Below are 19,964 nucleotides of genomic sequence, written 5' to 3'. Positions count from 1 at the left end.
GTACAACCTAGAGAACACTGACACAGAGAGACGGCTCCGGCCGCTCCTGTTGACATCGGGGGCAGCTCATGTGGGACGGAGACTCATTCGATGTCACTGAATCCCAGAGAGGCCGACCCAAGCATCAGCGCCACTGGGGGATTTTTTTTGGTAGAAATTCACCAGCTGATTCTAAGTTGTATATGGAAATGCAGAGAGAGGATCTACCTGATTTTCAGCCTCACTATAAAGCGGTAGTAGTCAAGGCCTAAGGAGACACGTCAACAGCGAAGAGCAGAGTCCCCCAGTGGATGTGCACGTCACGGTGGAGCTTGCGTGGGTGGCGCTGGGTCAAGTCCGGGATTTTATCCTCTCTCCTCACCGCCCTCCCGCCCCCGCTTCTCTTCTTTCTGGGCACGGCAGCCCCAGTGCCGCCTCTGAGGGGGCCTGCCTTCCACTTCTGGGACCAGAGCTAGGGGGTTCTTTGTTTTAATTACAAATTTAATTACAAATTCCTGGATCTGACCTCATCCCTGCTGAGCAGGAATCTCCCGAGTGAGCCCGGAGTCCTTATTTTTGTAAAGCTCACAGAGGATTTTGCACGCAGCTGTGGGAGAGCCCTCCCGGAACATGGCAGTTCTAAAGTCAACGTTAAGATGGAGAAAGGCAGCTGCAACTTTCACCAACTAAAGAGCTTTACAACAACCAGATGCTCACAGGGCAAAAGGGCAGGTATCGTCTGGAGTTGGTGTGGTCTGAGTGTGGGCAGTTTGTTTAGCCTTATATGTATTTATAAAACTCTGACTTACTCCATCATAATATCTTGGACCTACACTGGCCCCAAACTCAGCCAATTTCAAGTTGAGGGCCAAAACCCTCATAACACTGGCATCAGGCCACACTTCCCCTGGCCATGCTTTACGGTTAAATGCTTATTTGAAAAATCTGTGCTTTTTCATTCTTACAGCACAGCTTAGGCTAAGCAACTGGATAAAGATGGGATCCTTAAATCTGTAATACCCCTGAATGAAACGTTATTAATATAATTCAAAACTAAAAATAGAACTACCATATGATCCAGCCATCCCACTCCTGGGCATCTATCTGGAGAAAACCATCATCTGAAAGGATACACGCACCCCAATGTTCACTGCAGCACTATTTACAACAGCCAAGACATGGAAGCAACCTAAGTGTTCATTGACAGAGGAATGGATAAAGATGATGTGGTTCATATATACAACGGAATACTATTCAGCCATAAAAAAGAATGAAATAATGCCATTTGAAATAACATGGATGGACCTAGAGATTATCATACTAAGTGAAGTAAGTCAGACAAAGACAAATGTCATATACTATCACTCATACGTGGAATCAAATTTTGTAAAAATGAAACAAATGAACTTGTTTACAACACAGAATCAGACTTACAGATATCGAAAACCAACTTATGGTTACCAAAGGGAAAGTGTCAGGGGGAGAGGGATAAATCAGGAGCTTGGGATGAACACACACACACTACTATATACGCTAGATAACCAACAAGGACCTACTGTATAGCACAGGGAACTCTACTCAGTATTCTGGGATCACCTATATGAGAGAAGAATCTACAAAAAAGAATATATGAATATGTATAACTGAATCACTTTGCTGTACACCTGAAACTAACACAACATTGTAAATCAACTATACTCCAACAAAATTAAAATTTAAAAGGAGAGAAAAAAAGTATTTATGAGAAATTGCCCTAAGACATTTGCAGAAGAGGTGGCAGATTAGAAAGAGGAAGCAGTGCCGCTGTCACTGGAGTTGCTGAAACAGTGCTGCGACGTCCGGCAGGCATGGTCCTTCTTGGAACCGTGACGCAGGGGAGGAGAGCTTCCCTGACGCGCAGACTATTCCCCTGCCCCATCTCGGCTCGGGTGGGAGCCCCAGGTTTCTCAGCAACGGGAACTCCCCTTATGTCCCAACTGGGAGGGGAACAGCAGAAACGTCACAGTCTGGTCCCGGGGCCCCGGCAGAAAGCAGACTCTGGCTTTCAGCCACGCTGGGGGCAGACCCTGGAGCTGCCAGCGACAGAACGACCCCTACCCGACAATTTCAGTCAACTTGGGGACAAGCTGCAGCTAAAGGAAAGGGACAGGGTGCTGGGGAGATGGTGTGAAGAACCAACACTGAAAACGGGAGCCAGTGGGACGGGGCACAGAAGCCCAAAGCCTAGGGCCACATCCACAGAAGAACAAAGGACTTCCCCATCTCCTTGCCCTTCAGAAGCTAATTTATTTGAACATGAATCCTGAATGCTAGGAAGGGGAGATTTCTAGGCTTTTTACACTTTCTCCCTGACTCCCAGTTTAGAAAAGAAGAAAAGGAAAGGGAAAGAGGAAAGAGACAAAACCCTCTGGCTTTCTAGAAACATTTGACAGAGCAGCCAGGAGCCCCACACCCAGGGCCCTCATCCCATGTCTGCGGTGTGGACAAGCCTGCTCTCACTCCTCTGAGGCTGCAGGCCCGGGGGCTGGTAGGAGGAGAAAGAGAGAAGTTCACCCAGGAGCAGAATGAACATCCACCATAGGGGACAGAGGGTCGACATCACAGCTGGCATTTACTGAGGGACTCCCAGGTGCCAGGCACTACTTAATACTCCACTAGTTAGGAATAGTAATCCTCATACTAACTTTCTGAAGTACTATCATGATTCGCTCCAATTAACAGGTGGAGAAAGTGAGGCATTAAGTAGATAAATAACTTGCCCAAAGTCACAAAGAATGTGTAGAGTAGCTGGGATTGCAAACCTGGGAAATAATAATCACTTCCTGGCTCTAAATTCTCCAAGAGTTTCTCATGATACTTAAAATCCGTTATCACAGCCTATAAAATCCCACCTCATCTGACTCCTACTCCCTGACCTCACTGCCTAAGACTTTCCCCCTTGCTCATAGACCTGATCAAACTGGCATTCTGAATCCTCAATCAGGACAAACACATTCCTGCCTCAGGGCCTTTGAACATGCTTTTTCCCTCTGCCGGGAACACAGATCTCTGCAGGGCTCGCTACCTCGTCTTATTCACGTCTCTGCTCAAATGTCATCTCCACTGAGCAACCCTCCCCGACCTCTGATCTAAAATACAAAGTCCCCCGTCCTCTATCACCCTCTCTGTTGGGTCTTTCCCCACACACTGATCGCCAGCTGAAATCAGATCTTCATTTGCTGAGCTGTGCATTACGTGTCTTACGCTCTAGAGTGTAAGGTCCTTCAGGGCTGAAACGCCAGCCCTAGGACATGACTCAGTAAGCATCTGTTGAGTGAATGACTACATAAATGAAGGGGTGGGGCATATGGGGCCCAGGGGTGTCACACCCACATCACAGAGCGTTAAGGTGAGACAGTCATGAAAATACAGTGGTTCTTCACCTTTTAGAAGTTAGGCAGTGCTGGGCTTCCCTGGTGGTGCAGTGGTTAAGAATCTGCCTGCCAGTGCAGGGGACATGGGTTCGAGCCCTGATGCGGGAAGATCCCACATGCCACGGAGCAACTAAGCCCGTGTGCCACAACTACTGAGCCCGCACTCTAGAGCCCGTGAGCCACAACTACTGAGCCCGCATGCCGCAACTACTGGCAACTACTGAAGCCTGCGCGCCTAGAGCCCGTGCTCTGCAAATGAGAAGCCACCACAATGAGAAGCCCATGCGCCGCAATGAAGAGCAGCCCCTGCTCGCCACAACTAGAGAAAGCTGCACACAGCAACGAAGAACCAAAGCAGCCAAAAAATAAATTAATTAACCGAAAAAAAAAAAAAAGAAGTTAGGCAGTGCTGAGTCCTAGATGACAGGCATGGACCTTTCGTCCAAAAAAGTAACCAAACATTTTTGTTTGGTTTATAATCTCAAGGATCAGAGGGATAAATTGGGAGACTGGGATTGACATATACACACTACTATACATAAAATAAAATAGATAAGTAATAAGAACCTACTGTGTAGCACAGGGAATTCTATTCAATACTCTGTAATGACCTATATGGAAAAGAATCTAAAAAAGAGTGGATATGTGGATATGTATAACTGATTCACTTTGCTGTACAGCAGAAACTAACACAACATTGTAAATCAACTCTACTCCAATAAAAATTAATTTTAAAAAAATCTCAAGAATCTCTTTTAAACCCCAGGGAGGAACATCTGCACCAACGACGCAGGAGGTGGCAGGTAACAAACAGACTCGGATCTATCTGAGCGTCAGCTGAAGCCCCTTCTGCTCCCCCGGCTGCCTCGTGGGTAGTTCTGCCCCCTCCGGGTGCTTCTAAAGAAAAGAAGGGGGTCTGTGAACAGGGCGGTAGAAACAGCAGAGTGTGAGTCCCTGGCCCAGCAATGTGGCTTCTGGTGGCTACATCCTGCATTCTCAGCTCTGGACCTTGGCTCGCAGTGGGAGAGATGATGACTGTCGTTAATATTCCCTCTGTCCTGACGCCCACCAGCCGCATCACCTTGCCTTGACAAGTGGAATGTGGCAGAAGGGACACCATGCCAGCTCCGGGCCTCGCCTGGAAGAGGCTTCCGCTTTCACCATGTGATAAGTCTGACTACCCGAGACCACCTGCTGTGAGGAGGCCCAAGTCAGCCACACGAAGAGACAGGATGGCTGTGTGGAGGGACCCCTGAGGCACCGGACACGTGACCCGTCTGCCTGGCCCTCCCAGCCCAGCCGGGCCCACCAGCCCCCTGACTGCAGCTGAGTGAGTGACTCACGCTGACACCAAATGGAGCAGAAGAACTGCCAAGCCAGTTTCCTGACCCGCAGAGTAATGGAAAATGATACAGCTCTGTTGCTTTAAGCCACCAGGATCTGGAGTAGGCTGTCACACAGCAGTAAATAACGGGCCCATTTACACAACTCCTCAGCAGGGATGTCCTCCCCTCCTGCTTTGCTGAACCCTACCCACCCCTCAGTATGAGCTCCAGTAACGCCAACGCCTCCTTCCAGAAGCTTCTCTCATCACTCCACCTCACCCTTCACTCCACCAGCCCCTGAACGCTCAACCTCCTCATCTTTGGAGGCTCCCTCCTCCGAGAAGCCCTCCCTGACTTCCACAGTGGCCATGTGCCTGTGCCCGTGACCATCTCTGTCTGCCTGTTTCCCCTCAGAATGTCACTGTCACACACACTGTCACACATCCACATACTGCACAGACATAGCTCATTACTCCCACAAAGTACGGGTTCAGTAAGATCCAATGAACTAAAAGGATAAACCCTGACACCACTCACTGGGCCCTAACACACCACCTCATTCATCCTCTCTGCAGACCAGTGCATGTCGTTAGCCCCGTGACTGAAAACGCCTGGAGCGTGAGGGTCGTGCTACTCACCTCTGCACCCCTCACAGAGCCCTGCGCATAGTAGGTGCTCAATAAATGTACTGTTGACTCTTTTTTTTTTTTTTTTTGGCTGCGTTGGGTCTTCGTTGCTGCGCCCGGGCTATCTCTAGTTGTGGTGAGCAGGGGCTACTCCTCGTTGCAGTGCACGGGCTTCTCATTGCGGTGGCTTCTCTTGTTGTGGAGCACGGGCTCTAGGTGCGCGGGCTTCAGTAATTGTGGCTCTCAGGCTCTAGAGCACAGGCTCAGTAGTTGTGGCGCAGCATTTGGGATCTTCCCGGACTGGGGCTTGAACCCGTGTCCCCTGCACTGGCAGGCGGATTCTTAACCACTGCACCACCAGGGAAGCCCCTGTACTGTTGACTCTTAACTGGTCCATGTGACCTGAACTCCAGATTCACCCACAGACCTCTCATGCTCCGGTTCTCCTAGACCTGGATGCACTGCAAGGATGGACAGACTCTGCCTGTTTGTCTCTTTCCAATCAATGAAATTCTCGGAAATCCATGCTTTCTACACTCAGAACAATGAGTTCATTCCGAAAGGATCATCTTTTGGAAGCCACATTCTCTTTAAAGGCGCTCACCCCCGACCCCTCCTTTCACAGCCAAGCGTGAAGGAGTAAACACAGCTTCCCACGCTGCCTGGGAGCTGCAAATCAACTGGAAATATCTGGTTCAATCTGTTGTTAAAAAGCACAGTCCAGACAGAACTGTCACCATGAGGGACAATCATTCTATGAATACACACATAGTCCTGTGACCTTTACCCAACATTCCAGAGATAGGGGAGCTGTGTGGGCCTGGGGGGAGGGGAGGGGGAGGGTTATAAATATAGGGACTGCCTGGGTAATTCCTTATCTACAAACTCCTTATCTCTGGGAAGGTTCAAAGCACTTCCCACCCACCACCTGGGACCCTCCCGCCTCCTGTGGACCAGGCCCTGGCTCTCCCCAGCCAGGCCAGGGCTCCTCTGCTTCTCCCACTCCAGCCTCCCCTTCTCAGGCTGTAAGTCTCAGATAGGACCTGATCCTAAAATTCTACAAGCTCACACCAGGCCAGGAACTTGCATCAACAGGTAAGGGCCTTTGTCACCTGTAGCTGAGCAAGGTGGAAAGGTGATAAAGGCCAACAAAGAAGACAGGACTGGTCAGGAAGTGGGGTCCTCTCGGGCACATGGCTGGCCCTCCCCAAGTCCTCATGGACCCAGTAAGTGTGCGTTCATCTCTGGGAGACATAGGGGAGATGTGTGCAGGCCTGGAGGACAGCGCCTGGGGTCCTCACCCCACCTCCACCACTTCCCAGCTGTGCGACCTTGGAACACATCCCTGAGGGGACTAGGCCAGTGCTGATTCAAATAAAAAGCGCTCAATAAATGTGAGCTCCCCGCTCATCCCTCCCGCGTGCATTAGAAAAGGCTGGCTCAGTACTGAGGCTACTGAATCCAGGTACAAGGGAGGCTCTACCCTTCAGGGATGACGTGCTGAACCCCCAAATAACAGAAATTAACTTGACTATATCACTCAATACTATTAAGGGACCATTCATCCACTCAATTCATTAATTCATTCAACAAACATTTGTCGAGTGTGTCACGTGCAGCCAGCATTGCCCTAAGCGCAACTTATGAGCGTCCTTGTTCTGGACACTATGGGGCTTTAAACAGTTACTGCCCCTGAAGTGCTTTTGTCCACGGTCCTGTCTCTGTCTTTGGAAAGGAATACAATGCATTCTACCTGCCATCACGTAGGCCCTAGATTTTAGGGAACAAGAGGATGCTCAAAGCGGATGCTCTGTCATGATAATGACAGAGATTATGACACCAGCAAACAGAAGTGATGCTCACACGGAGGTGAATGGACACACACAGGAGACTCCCTGAGTAGAAAACAAGACAACATATCCACTGCCCCAAGCTGTTATGCCACAGATCTGACCCCGACTCTAAGCTCACAGACATGACAGTATAGATCAACCTTCTACCACCTACCTGCGGGGAAGGACCGGTTCTCCTTTTGTATTTTCAATTTGCTGTCGGCTGATCATTTGCAAAATGCACAGATCATGTGCTTGAACGCTACGGTGACGTCAAATTATGTTAAAAGTTTCTAAATACTTTCTCTCGCTGTTGGTATTTGCCTTAATGTTACCCAGCACCCAACGATTCACAAACTGGCCCCCACCTATGAAGCACACTTCGGTTAGCAGTGATGTAGTTAATTCCACAAACCATCCAAAACCTAGCATAATACGTGTTGCAAACAATTACAAGAAATGGAATTGTAAAGGTCCACTTACTTGCCGATGGTTGAAATCTGATCAGGTCTTGCAAGTCCGTAGAAATCTGGAAAACATGGCTATAGAACTGCTGGACTGAATTCTTCAGGCCAGAGATGTCTCTGGAATGTGTCCGGAGCGTCCCGTTCATCTGCCTGACACAACTCCAGAGGCTGCTGACATGCTTGTTGAGCCCTTCCTTGATTTTCTGAAGACTTCCTGAGATGGAGTCCAGTTTGCTGCAGGTTTTCTCCATATGAGACACCCTGTCCTCCACCACAGAGACCCCCCTCTGGACCCCGTGTGTCTTCTCCTTACAAGCGTCCAGCTCGGCGAGGACCTGGCCCTGCAGCCGCTGCCACCTCTCCTCCAGCTGGTCGCAGCAAGGCACCGAGGCGGCCGGGGGAGACGGGAGGGGTTCAGCCCCCTTAGGAGACCCACGCCCTGCAGCCTTTTTACCTTCTCTACCACTGCTCAGCTCATTATGAAGATGACTCACGTGGTCTTCTGTGTGGTTTAGTTGAGAATAAAGAAAACTAAAATTCTGTTGAAGTCTCTGGATGCTACGCTCGGTTTCTTGAAACTTCCTATGCATTGTGTCATTCAGAGATTTCAAAAGGCTCAAAGCGTCACCTGCTGAAGGGTCGTCTCCATTTCGCAAAGTATCTTCTCTCCCACGAGGCTCTCCCTGGAAGTTCTGTAGGCACATATCCTCCACCACTTGCACTTTGTCCTTCAGGTGGTTTAACTCCACCATGACCTGTTCGTTCCCAGCCCCCGACCCATCAGGCGGGGCTGACGCTGGGGGAGCAAGTTCTGCCTCCGAGCCGTTGGCCATCGCCAGGAGAGCGCTCCCCAGCCGCTCCTCCAGAGACTGTATTTTCTGATCAAGAAGGTGCTTCAAGTCATCTACCTCCCCACTGATGGTCCCCCGGAGGGTTTCTTCAATGTAAAAGCAGTGTTCCTCTGCATTCTTCTCTGTCACGTTGATCCTTGCATCCAGTTCATTCCATCTGGCATCAAAGTCCACATCTGGCTCTGGAACTACGAGGCGGTCAAACTCATTGTCTAGTCGTCCGTTCAGCATTCTAGTCGCTTCAGCAACTCTTTCAATTTTCTGGTCTAACGTCTTGACCTGTTGCCCAAAGTCACCATTCTTGGCACCGTCACAGCAGTTTGCCCTGGTTGGAGGGTCTTGGACCCGGGCTCGAAGGTCACTGATTTCTTTTCTCAGGTTGGTTTCCTTCTCTCCTATAAGCTCCATCACTCCCAGGTAGCTGCTCCCATAGTCATCACAGTGCTGCTGGAGACCAATTAGCTTATACTCACACGAGTTCTTCAGATCAGCCAGCTTCCTGTCCATTCCCTCCATGAGCTCCTCTCTCAGGGCATCAATCTGACTATCGACATACGCTTGGTAGAGCTCATTGGTCGTCATGGTGACCGTAGGGCCCTGGGCCGCCTCCTGGAGCTGTCTGAGCTGCCCTTCATAGCCCTTCACCTTCCCATCCAGCTCTTCCAGCTTGCTACTCTTGGTCTTCAGGGCATCCTTGACTTCAGCCAATTCAGACTTGATGTCCTTCATGCCAGATTCCTTACTGTTGAGGACACCAGGAAGCTGGACCGTTTCTGGTTCTCCACCCACGGCACTGTCGGGCACTGGCTGGGGGTGCAGGTTACTGAGCCACGATGCCAGCATTTTGCTGGCATCATCCTGAATGGAGTGTTTGAGGTTTTCATTCACTCCAGCAATGGAAGACTGGAGATCAAGCACTGTCCTTGTGAGTCGGAGAACCTTCTCCTCAAGCACCTGGATTTTCTTTTCCTGAAGTTCTAGGGGCCCCTGTTTTGGATCTACGGTCCGACTTAGCTCTGCTGCAGGAGTTGGTGACAAAGTCTTCCCAGGCTCTGAGACTCGACTTGGTTCATTGTCTGTTACAAAGAAAGAGTTGGACATGACTTAACATCTTCTACCTTTACCCAGTTTCTGCAAAGACAATAAACAGGGTATTCAAGGGATTCACTTACAGCTCCCTTCTCACTGCAGGTAATTATTGTGCCAGAGTCGAAAAGACTATGGGCTTTAAGTAAAAGAGACCTCCAGGGGCATTCTGGCTCTGCTGTTTACAGCCTGCCCTCGAGCAGGCTAACTCACTTCTGTGAACTATAATCCCCTCATCTACGAAGCAGAGGCACTATCTTCCCTCTTGGGTTGTTAAGAGGATATTTACACGGCACATAATAGATACTCAATGGCCTCTTTCACCCTGAAGGGAAAATTCTTGATTTGCGTTATCATATGAACATACATCATTCCCTCATTAGTAACTGCACCCACACCCCGGTGGTTGACTGCATGCTGTAAAACCACAAGAACCCACTTGAGATCCACCCATTAGCAGTTGGGTGGTATGATATCACACGAGCAACAAGTTATCCTCCAAGCAACCCCTAAACGTTTGCTTACTTTTAATAGCATCCCCGTGCTAAAAGACTCTCATAGACATTGTTCAGTGCTGTCATGCAGCTGGAGAAACTAACAGCAAACGAGAGATAAAGCAACAGAGTCTACTGGCGTCTGCCAACAACAGAGCTACGTGGCCCTAAGCAGTGAGAGTCACTAAGTCAAAGAATACAAACATTGAATTGGTTTGTGGCCAAGCCCCACGTGGCTTGCTGGATCCTAGTTCCGGGACCAGGGATCCAACCCGTGCCCCGTGCAGTGGAAGCACAGAGTCCTAGCCACTGGACCGCCAAGGAATTCCCCAAACATTCCATTTTTGATAATCCTACTTTAAGAAATGTACCCTGCAAGGAAACAGTCCAAAAGAAAAAAATTATTATAAAATAATTGTGATGAGTCATAAAATGAAAATAAACTAACGTACAGAGAGAGAAATTAAACAAAAAGCAGGTTATCAGAATCTGAGGCACTGGACTTCCCTGGTGGTGCAGTGCTTAAGAATCTGCCTGCCAATGCAGGGAACACAGGTTCGAGCCCTGGTCCGGGAAGGTCCCACATGCTGTGGAGCAACTAAGCCTGTGCACCACAACTACTGAGCCTGTGCTCCGGAGCCCGCGAGCCACAACTGCTGAGCCCGTGTGCCACAACTACTGAAGCTCAAGTGCCTAGAGCCCGTGCTCTGCAACAAGAGAAGCCACTGCAATGAGAAGCCCGCGCACCGCAACAAAGAGTAGCCCCCGCTCACCACAACTAGAGAAAGCCCGCACGCAGCAACGAAGACCCAACGCAGCCAAAAATAAATAAATAAATTTATTTTTTTTTTAAATCTGAGGCACTAGGAGAATAAGCAGCAAACCACGCCCTTGAACACAGAATACAAGGAATTCTAGAATACCATCGACAAGCCTACAGATGATACTGAGACCTAGCGTGTAAAGTGGAAAAAGTCACACACGACATAGATTACAATGAAATAAAATGCATTAATGTAAACTGACAAACACTGGAAGTAAATTTAGAATGTTGTCGATATTTGAGCTTCATGTTCATTGTTTTCTCCTCCTCTAAACTTTTGAAGATGATCATATCAACAGTTATCATTCACTAAAATCAACATAGTGTTAAAACCAAGACTGGAATTCAGATGTCTAAATTCCCAAGGAGAAAACTAGAAAGAACACCTTGTTTTCCATACTGAAAAATGTATTCTATCTCAGGACACCAGAAATAAAATTCATTGAATCACATACAAATGAAATGTTGTTCTGAGCAAAGGAAATTTTTTTCTAAGGGCTGGAGAAGCAGGGAAGGATCAGGATGTAAGCAGAGGTTTTCTTCATACACTGCTGGTGACTATAAGAATTGTTACCACTTTTTGGAAGGATAATTTGGCAAGTGTATCAAAATACTCAGAATCCTTTTGACTCTGCAATTACACTTCTAGAAATTTATTCTAGTAAATAATAAGGATGAATCCAAAAATTTAACAGGAAAGAATACTATCTATAATAATGAAAAATTGCAAACAGTCTAAAGGACCAACGGTACAGGATAATGTCCAAACAATCACACTCCATGAAGCCATGAAGTGATATTGTAGTATATTTAATGACATGAATGTTTTTTCATGAAGTTAAAAAATAAGTTCCAGAAACAGTATGTTCATTACAGTGATAGTGGGTTGAGGATAGGCGCTTCCTTTCATTCTCTTCCGAAATCTCACTAGAATGGCATAAAACAAAACAAGCAAAACAAACCCCAACCAAGTCACATATAAAAAATTGGGAATCAGAATGGTTTTGGACATTTTCACAGTGCATTGGAAACTAGAAGAAAAAAAATTTTAATTGAAATACAGTTGATTTACAATGTTATGTTAGTTTCAGGTGTACAGCAAAGTGATTCAGATATATATATATGTATATATATTCTTTTTCAGGTTCTTTTCCCACACAGGTTATTATAAAATATTGAGTATAGTTCCATGTGCTATACAGTAGGTCCTTGTTATCTATTTTGTATGTAGTAGTGTGTATATATTAATCCCAAATTCCCAATTTATCCCTCCCCCGCAGTTTTCCTCTTTGGTAACCATAAGTTTGTTTTCTATGTCTGTGAGTCTCTTTCTGTTTTTCAAATAAGTTCATTTGTATCATTTTTTTAGATTCCACATATAAGTGGTATCATATGACATTTGTCTCTGACTTACTTCATTTAGTATGATAATCTATAGATCCATCCATGTTGCTGCCAATGGCATTATTTCATTCTTTTTATGGCTGAGTAATATTCCGTTGTATGTATACACACCACATCTTCTTTATCCATTCACCTGTCAATGGACACTTAGGTTGCTTCCATGTCCTGGCTATTGTAAATAGTGCTGCAATGAACACTGGGGTGCATGCATCTTTTCAAATTATAGTTTTATCTGGATATATGCCCAAAAGTGTGATCGCTGGATCATACGGTAGCTCTATTTTTAGCTTTTTAAGGAACCTTCATATTGTTCTTCATAGTGGCCGCACCAATTTACATTCCCACCAACAGTGTAGGAGCGTTCCTTTTTGGAAACTAGAAGAAAATTGAGTGATGCTTTCAAAATTCTAAAGGAAAATTATTTCCAACCTAGAATTCTGAAGCTGGAGTAAATATATTTTCAGAATATCAAAAAGTTTACCTCCCATGCAATCCTCTCATGAAACTACTAGAAGATGTGCTCTACCAAAACAAGGGAATAAACTGAGAAAAAGCAAGCAGCGGGTACAGGAAGCAGGGAACGGATGGGAGAGAAGTCAGTTAAGGTCACAGGGTGGCAGCTGTGAACAAGGACAAGCAGATGACCAGTCCAGGTGGGGCAGGTGAGAAGGCTCTAGGAGAGATTTCTTCAAGGAGATGAAACCGATGTGTCTGAACAAAACGAGGGGACATGCAGATAACCAGCGGAGAGTCTGGGTTGAAATAGGGATAAAAATATAGAAAACCAAGCAAAGGAAAACATGCTTATTAACTCTAGAGAAATCCAGAAACAGTGTAGGAAAGGCAGCATGTTCATAGTACACTACAGAGCTCCGCTGTAAACATTATATAACTACTACAATGTAACCAATAAATACTGAACAGATAAAAACACAGTATAACTGAATGGAAAGGATGGCAGTATAGGAGCCCCATGTTAGATGAAAGGGACTTAAATCCTCACCTTCCATAATGAGAAGTCAAGGGGTGTGGAGGTAAATTCCAAAAGACCACCTAAAGAGTTTAAAGCAGTGCTCACTTCAGCAGCACATTTACTAAAATTGGAATGATACAAAGAAGATTAGCATGGTCCCTGCACAAGGATGACAGGTAAATTTGTGAAGCATTACATATTTTTAAGCAACCTAAGTGTCCATCGATAGATGAATGGATAAAGAAGATGTGGTATATATATACAACGGGATACTGCTCAGCCATAAAAAAGAATGAAACAATGCCATTGGCAACAATATGGGTGGATCTGAAGGGTTTTATGCTTAGAGAAATAAAAGTCAGACAGAGAAAGACAAATACTCTGTGTTATCATTTATATGTGGAATCTAAAAAATAAAACAAATAGATGTATATAACAAAACAGAAACAAACTCACAGATACAGAGAACAAACTGGTAGTTACCAGTGGGGAGAAGGAAGGGGGGAGGGGCAAGACAGAGGTAGAGGATTAAGAGGTACAAACTATGTAAAAAATAAATAAGAAACAAGGACAACACAGGGAAATATAGCCATTATTTTGCAATAACTTTAAATGAAGTATAATCTATAAAAATACTGAATCACTGTGTTGTACACCTGTAATTAATATAGTATTGTAAATCTATACTTCAATTATTTTAATTTTTAAAGAGTTTAAAGTAATTACCCCTGAGAAGGGAAAGTGGGAGAGAAAGGGAATTTGCTAATACCCCTGAGAAGGGAAAGTGGGAGAAAAAGTGCTTTTCCTAATAGTCCTTATAAAGCTACTGAACTCATTAAACTACATGTATGTTTAAACTTTTATAAAATAAAAAGTAAAACTAAACAAAACAGAAATAAACTGTCCACTATGATCCAACACGCCCCCTCACTACTTGTCTAGTGTCTGCCTTTCATGAGGTCAGGGACTGTGTCTGCCTTGATTTTCTCTTTTCCTAAGAACCTAGTATAGAGCCTGCAGATATAGAATAAATATTTGTGGGATGAATGAATGAATTTTTCTTTAACAAAATGTATGTGCAGAAATAGAAAAGAGAATAGTGTTCTATAGTAAAATGTTAACAGTAGTTGTCATTTGGTGGTGAGATTATGTGTACTTAAATATTTTTCCTATAAACATTCTGTAATAGATATGCATTACTTTTATAATAAAAATTATTTTAAAGTCTGTTTTACGGACAATATTGGGAAACACCACTAGTTTCAAAATCGAAAACACAGGACTTCCCTGGTGGCACAGTGGTCAAGAATCCACCTGCCAATGCAGGGGACACAGGCTCAAGCCCTGGTCCGGGAAGATCCCACATGCCGCGGAGCAACAAAGTCCGTGCACCACAGCTACTGAGCCTGCGCTCTAGAGCCCGTGAGCCGCAACTACTGAGCCTGCAGGCCGCAACTACTGAAGCCCATGCGCATACAGCCCATGCTCCGCAACAAGAGAAGCCACCACAGTGAGAAGCCCGCACCCCGCGACGAAGAGTAGCCCCTGCTCGCCACAATTAGAGAAAGCCCGCGCACAGCAACGAAGACCCAATGCAGACAAAAAAAACCCCAAAACAAACTGAAAACACCTCATGGGAAAATATAATCATTTAAAGATGACTTAAACATTTAACTCATAAGAAAATCTAGGTTTTTCTCACTGAACTTTAAAAAACAAGAAAGATAAAGTAATGTAGAATAAAATGTCAAAATATTTTTATCCATAAAAGTCAGTTTCTTAATGTTACACTTAAAAGCCAAGGTGAAAATTGTCATTGCTTGCTAAGCTATTCATTGAGTTTGTGCTACTTCACTTAAAAAAAAATCAAAAGCAAATTTAAGAACAGCCTCATTGGACACTTCTAACTTGGGGCTTAGCTTTGCAAATATCTCACCCCAAACAGAATAAGAATGATTCTATTTACCTTTTTTTCTTTTGGAAAAAGAAACAATTTTAGTTTCTTCAAATTCAGGTTTATGGGAGCTTGTACATGAAAAGTAAAGTAAAAACAACCCAAGCATCATTACCTCGTTACACTTGACTCTCTTTTGTCTGTGCCTCAGGCCACACAAGGCTGAGACCAGCAGCATCTCCCACTCTAAGGCCTTGGCTTTCACAACCAGTTGGCCCTAACAAAGCAATTTACTTTTTTTTTTTTTTTTTTTGCGGTACGCGGGCCTCTCACTGTTGTGGCCTCTCCCGTTGCGCAGCACAGGCTCCGGACGCGCAGGCTCAGCGGCCATGGCTCACGGGCCCAGCCGCTCCGCGGCATGTGGGATCTTCCCGGACCGGGGCACGAACCCGTGTCTCCTGCATCGGCAGGCAGACTCTCAACCACTGCGCCACCAGGGAAGCCCGCAATTTACTTTTTAAAAGTCTGTCTTCCGATCGCTACTGCTTCTGCAATTAAATTTGTGTGCCATGTGTCTACTGCAGGCATATGTGCGTGTTTTGGGCAGAACTTGGAAAGCTCCACGCCATAACTCATAAATCCTGTAGTGAGAAGGAGCAGGGGCGGCCGGCAAAGCAGAGCGCAAGTCAGAAGGTACCTGTGGCTTTCTTCACGCTGTTTCTCGGCCGAGCGGGCGTGGGGCGGGGCGTCTTCATGGGGTCTCTGGGACCTTCTTGGCAGTCCCCTCCCCTGAAGCCAGGGCAGCACCTCCATTCCAGCTGTGTCACCGTCTTGTACCTGGTGACGTATCTGGGTCTGACATTCACACGATAACTGCCGAAGAAAAAAGGTGGCATCTCTCTTTACTGGCTGCTGTTGCAAACACCCCCGGTCCCCCTGGCTGAATCCGAATGAAGACGCTCCAGGTCACTGCTCTCTCCAGGCTGACCCAGCAGGGACCACTGGTCTCCTCTAGTCCAGCCCTGCCCCCTCCTTCCTCCAGCTCCTGCATCCACCTGCCCCCAGGTCCCCTCCCACTAAAGGCTGGAGAAACAGACAACTCAGAAAAACTTGGCCCATGAATCTCATTGGATGTGGACATTGTTCACAAACCGGGCTTTTATTTCACCGACAAACTTATACAATTCGCTGCTTTGTGGGGGTTTTTCCAAGGTAAGTCAGGACCATTTGGTTTGTGTTTTAGAGAGACACCCCGGGTGCCCTCACCTCCCATGGCCCCTTGTGTATTCATCTCGGCACCCTCTTTCCCAACACCAACAAAGGGAGCAGCGAGCCCCTGGAGACGCATCTCACGCTATTTGTGTTCAGATCTTTTTAAAAAGATGCCCCGGTCCACACGGCTAATGACAGAAATAAGGAAGCAGAATTGGAACCATTCAAAAATCCCGTTTATGGTGCACTTGTGTATCACATAGAGACCCTGGCAACAAGCTGGAAAGTCCTTTAGACCCAGGGCTGGACCTCAGCCCAGAACACACAGCGCTCAGAGGGACCAACCAGGAGCTCACCCCGCAGCGGCCCTCCCTGCTCACAGCACAGAGGCAAGCCGGCTCCTGGGTCACCCCGGCTTCTCCTTCTGACTGGGAACGACAGCTCTCTTGAACCTCGTCACTTTCTCTTCGTTTCCAACACCCCAGCACGAGCAGCTAGCCCCCTTTTGGGACCGATTCCCAGAAAGAAACGGGCTTTGCATCACGTCCTCAGGGCTGCTGTGTGCTGCTCAGGGGGGCATCCGGGGGCCTGATGCCAGCCTAGTGACTCCATCAGGCCCCGGCCTTGTGGCAGGTAGAGTTCAAAGCTACATTCCTGAGAAAATTACAAATGGCTAAATGTAATGGACTTCTGGCATCCTCCCTGAGGGTCCAAACCATGACACCCCAAACCTCACATGCCAGGAACCACCTCACGTGCCAGGACAGGCAAGGTGACCCTTCAGAATTCCAGGAGGGCCCGCTGACAGCACTGCCCCAGTGGGAGTGTCCCAGCACTTCACTGACCCGTCTCACCTGGTCTTGTAGGGCAGTGGTTCTCAACCTTGGCCGTGTGTTAGAATTACCAGGGACCTGTGAAAAACTACCCACGCTGGGGTCCCACCCTCAGAAGCTCTGATTTAATCGGTCTGCAGTGCGGCCTGGGTGTGTGGATTTTGAGACGCTTGGGTGGGAAGCGTTTGAAGGAAAACTGATGAGAAAGCCCAATAAGTAAAACAGAAAAGAAGGGCTGCTCAGGGGGTCAGGGGCAAAGCAGGTGCAAGACCTGCCTTCCCGGTTCTTCATTCTCTCATTCCCGCCACGTCCCCCATCAAGGCCCCACTATATACATCATTCCTTTTTCACAAATGAGAAAACAGAGGCTCGTAGAGGTTAAGTGACTTCTCCCAGTTCCAATGGTCAGGAAGGTCCAGGACTGGACTTTGAAGCCATGTGCTCGCCTGGACCCCGCAGGGCCCTCCCAGCGCACAGAAGCAGCCAGTCTTGCTGGCAACTGCCTTCAATGTGAAGCAACCGCGCCCACCCAGACATGTTCCAAAAGGGCCCACAAGCTGGGTAAGAAGGCAGCCTGAGCACTTAATTCGGTCCAGGTCCACACTAGCCCTCAGCCCCCTAGCACCCCACCTACCAAAGGCATCCTCTGTGTGGTCCCAGAAACTACAGGAAAAGAAAGAAAAATTCCACTTCGTTGTTTTGCAGGCTCAAGCGCAGCATAATGCTGGAAAAATGTGTCATCTCCGAAGAACTTGGTTCCTCTGAGCATTGAGGACTGAATGTGAAAATGTGTCTGCTCTGGGGTTTTCTCCGTGTGCCGGGAGATGACGGCCCTCATGAAACCCTTCTGGCCGTGGCTGAGCTGGGCCGAGGGGCCCAAACCCCGCAGCTTTGATGCCGAGGGACGACCCCCCACCCCACCCGGGGGACTTAGCCCCTCACCGCCCAGCCGAGCGCAAGAAAGTTCTTGCTTTTCCAACACACTTCATTCTTTTCGCTGAAGGCAGTGATGATTTCAGCGCTAGCGCATAACTTAGGAAAGCTCCCTGGAGCACCCTCCTTCCTCTCCGCCCCACCCCCCACCCCCACCCCCCACCCCTATTGCTCTAGGTTTCCGGTTTCAGTGGACTTCAGGTTGACTGCATCTCCAACCAAGTTTCCAGCCCCGCGTGTGAAAGCAGTGACAGCTGGAAGCCACTGGGGGCCACCTGAGCTCACGGCCACATGTCTGTGCCCGAGAACACGATCCCTGAGGCACCGGCAGGTCCCCAGGACTCATTTCAGGGGGGCGTGATGGGGGGAGGCGGGTCTGTCCAGCCCCACAGCCCTACTGGGATATCCTGGCAGAAACCGGGCTGCTGCTTCCACTGGGGCAGCCAAGGGGCCCCCCAGAGGATGGGGGAGCACCAGGCAGGACTCCCAGGCCTGCCCGCATGCCCTGGATCTGCGGGACAGTATCCTGGCCAGGGGGCCTTAAAAAAAAATGCCTAGGCCTTTACCCTCAAAATTCTAATTTCACTGGTCTGAGGTGGGGGGACCCAGGTGTCTGTACCTTTCAAAAACTCCCCACGTAATCGCCAAGCGCAGCCAGAGTTGAGAAGCACCCCAGACCCAGGCACCCAGGGGCCCAACAACCAGGCAGCAGCCCAAGCGTCACCCCAGGGCCCCTGGGAAGTGGGTGTTTGGAAGATGCTCCGTGGACATTTACTAAATCAGCAAACTGCACCCAGCTGGGGGCGGCCAAGGAAGGGCCCGCAGCCAAAGGGACAGAGTCACTGCCCGGCGGGGCTGGAGCCCGGGGGCTGACTGGGCTCCAGCCTTGGTCCCCATCCCAGCCTCGGGTCAGGTCTGTAACAGCATCCCTTCCAGGGGGAGCCCCGATCAGCTGCCTCAGGCACCCCTGGAGGTGGGCAGTGAGCTGCCCCACAGCCCTGTCCACTCTCCCCAACTCTCCCCCCCCCCTCCTCTCAAGCCCTTTTCGGGGGTGAGACAAGGGGTCACCATTTTTACAAGTTCAGTCACGATGTCAAGGCACCAGATGGGCCCAGGAGATGCTAATGAGAAGGAAGTTGGAAGAAAAGGACTGCAAGAGTTGAATCAGAGCTCAGGGACCACATGACGAAGTGTCCCTGTTAAAACAGAATGGGACAAAGTGTACATCCATTTGATGTCACCCCCACCAAGACTCCTTCCCACTGGTGGGAGGTGAGACCTCGCCTCACCTGCTTCCATTCACACTTGTATTTGCTCATCCAGAGTTCCTCCTCCCCGCCAACCGCGGGGCCCTTGAGGGCAAGAACGCCTGTTGGCTCTGCTCTCTACAGGACCCCCACTTTTCAACACAGTGTCTGTCCTATTGTGCTTAATAAATAACTGAGTATTAATCGTTAATCAGTAACTGATTGATCAAACAATTAATTAATGACACTAGGCCTACTTTTGACAAGGTTTGGGGAAGTCCAGTGTCCATAATAACAACCCCAGAGCGACCCTCAGGTCTAACCCAGCTGAACCCAGGAGGTTCAGTCCTCCCAGAACCCAGTCGAGCTCCAGGGTCCACAGTCACGTGAACAGGACAAGAATCAAACACCAGAAGGTGAGCCAGCGCTGGGCTTTCCAAGACAGCCATTAACCGGGGGGCGGGTGTTTAAATGTAAACTGATTAAAATTAAATAAAACCGAACATCTACTTCCTCAGTCACACTATCCACATTTCATGAGCTTTACAGCCACAGTGACTATGGTATTAAAT

The 19,964-nt window shown here is 47.9% G+C and overlaps 1 protein-coding gene and 1 non-coding gene across 2 annotated transcripts in view; one reads left to right on the top strand and one right to left on the bottom strand.

Annotated features, from left to right (window-relative positions):
- The window catches only part of EMILIN2 (elastin microfibril interfacer 2), a 50,849-nt gene that overhangs the window by 11,009 nt on the left and 19,876 nt on the right, over window positions 1-19,964 (bottom strand). Inside the window, exons 3-4 of the mRNA XM_067699587.1 lie at window positions 15,865-16,040; window positions 7,659-9,569 (exon numbers count right to left, since the gene is read on the bottom strand). Of these exons, the coding sequence (XP_067555688.1) occupies window positions 7,659-9,569; window positions 15,865-16,040 (2,087 nt within the window). The remainder of the gene's footprint in view (window positions 1-7,658; window positions 9,570-15,864; window positions 16,041-19,964) is intronic.
- On the top strand, window positions 13,371-13,477 carry LOC137204236 (U6 spliceosomal RNA). Its single transcript, XR_010933474.1, has one exon. It is a non-coding gene; the product is annotated as a U6 spliceosomal RNA (small nuclear RNA).

The sequence above is a fragment of the Pseudorca crassidens genome, chromosome 12 (assembly GCF_039906515.1).
Source record: "Pseudorca crassidens isolate mPseCra1 chromosome 12, mPseCra1.hap1, whole genome shotgun sequence".
Taxonomy (NCBI): domain Eukaryota; kingdom Metazoa; phylum Chordata; class Mammalia; order Artiodactyla; family Delphinidae; genus Pseudorca; species Pseudorca crassidens.
Note: the sequence above shows the minus strand (reverse complement) of the source record. Positions and strands in the feature narration are given on the sequence as shown.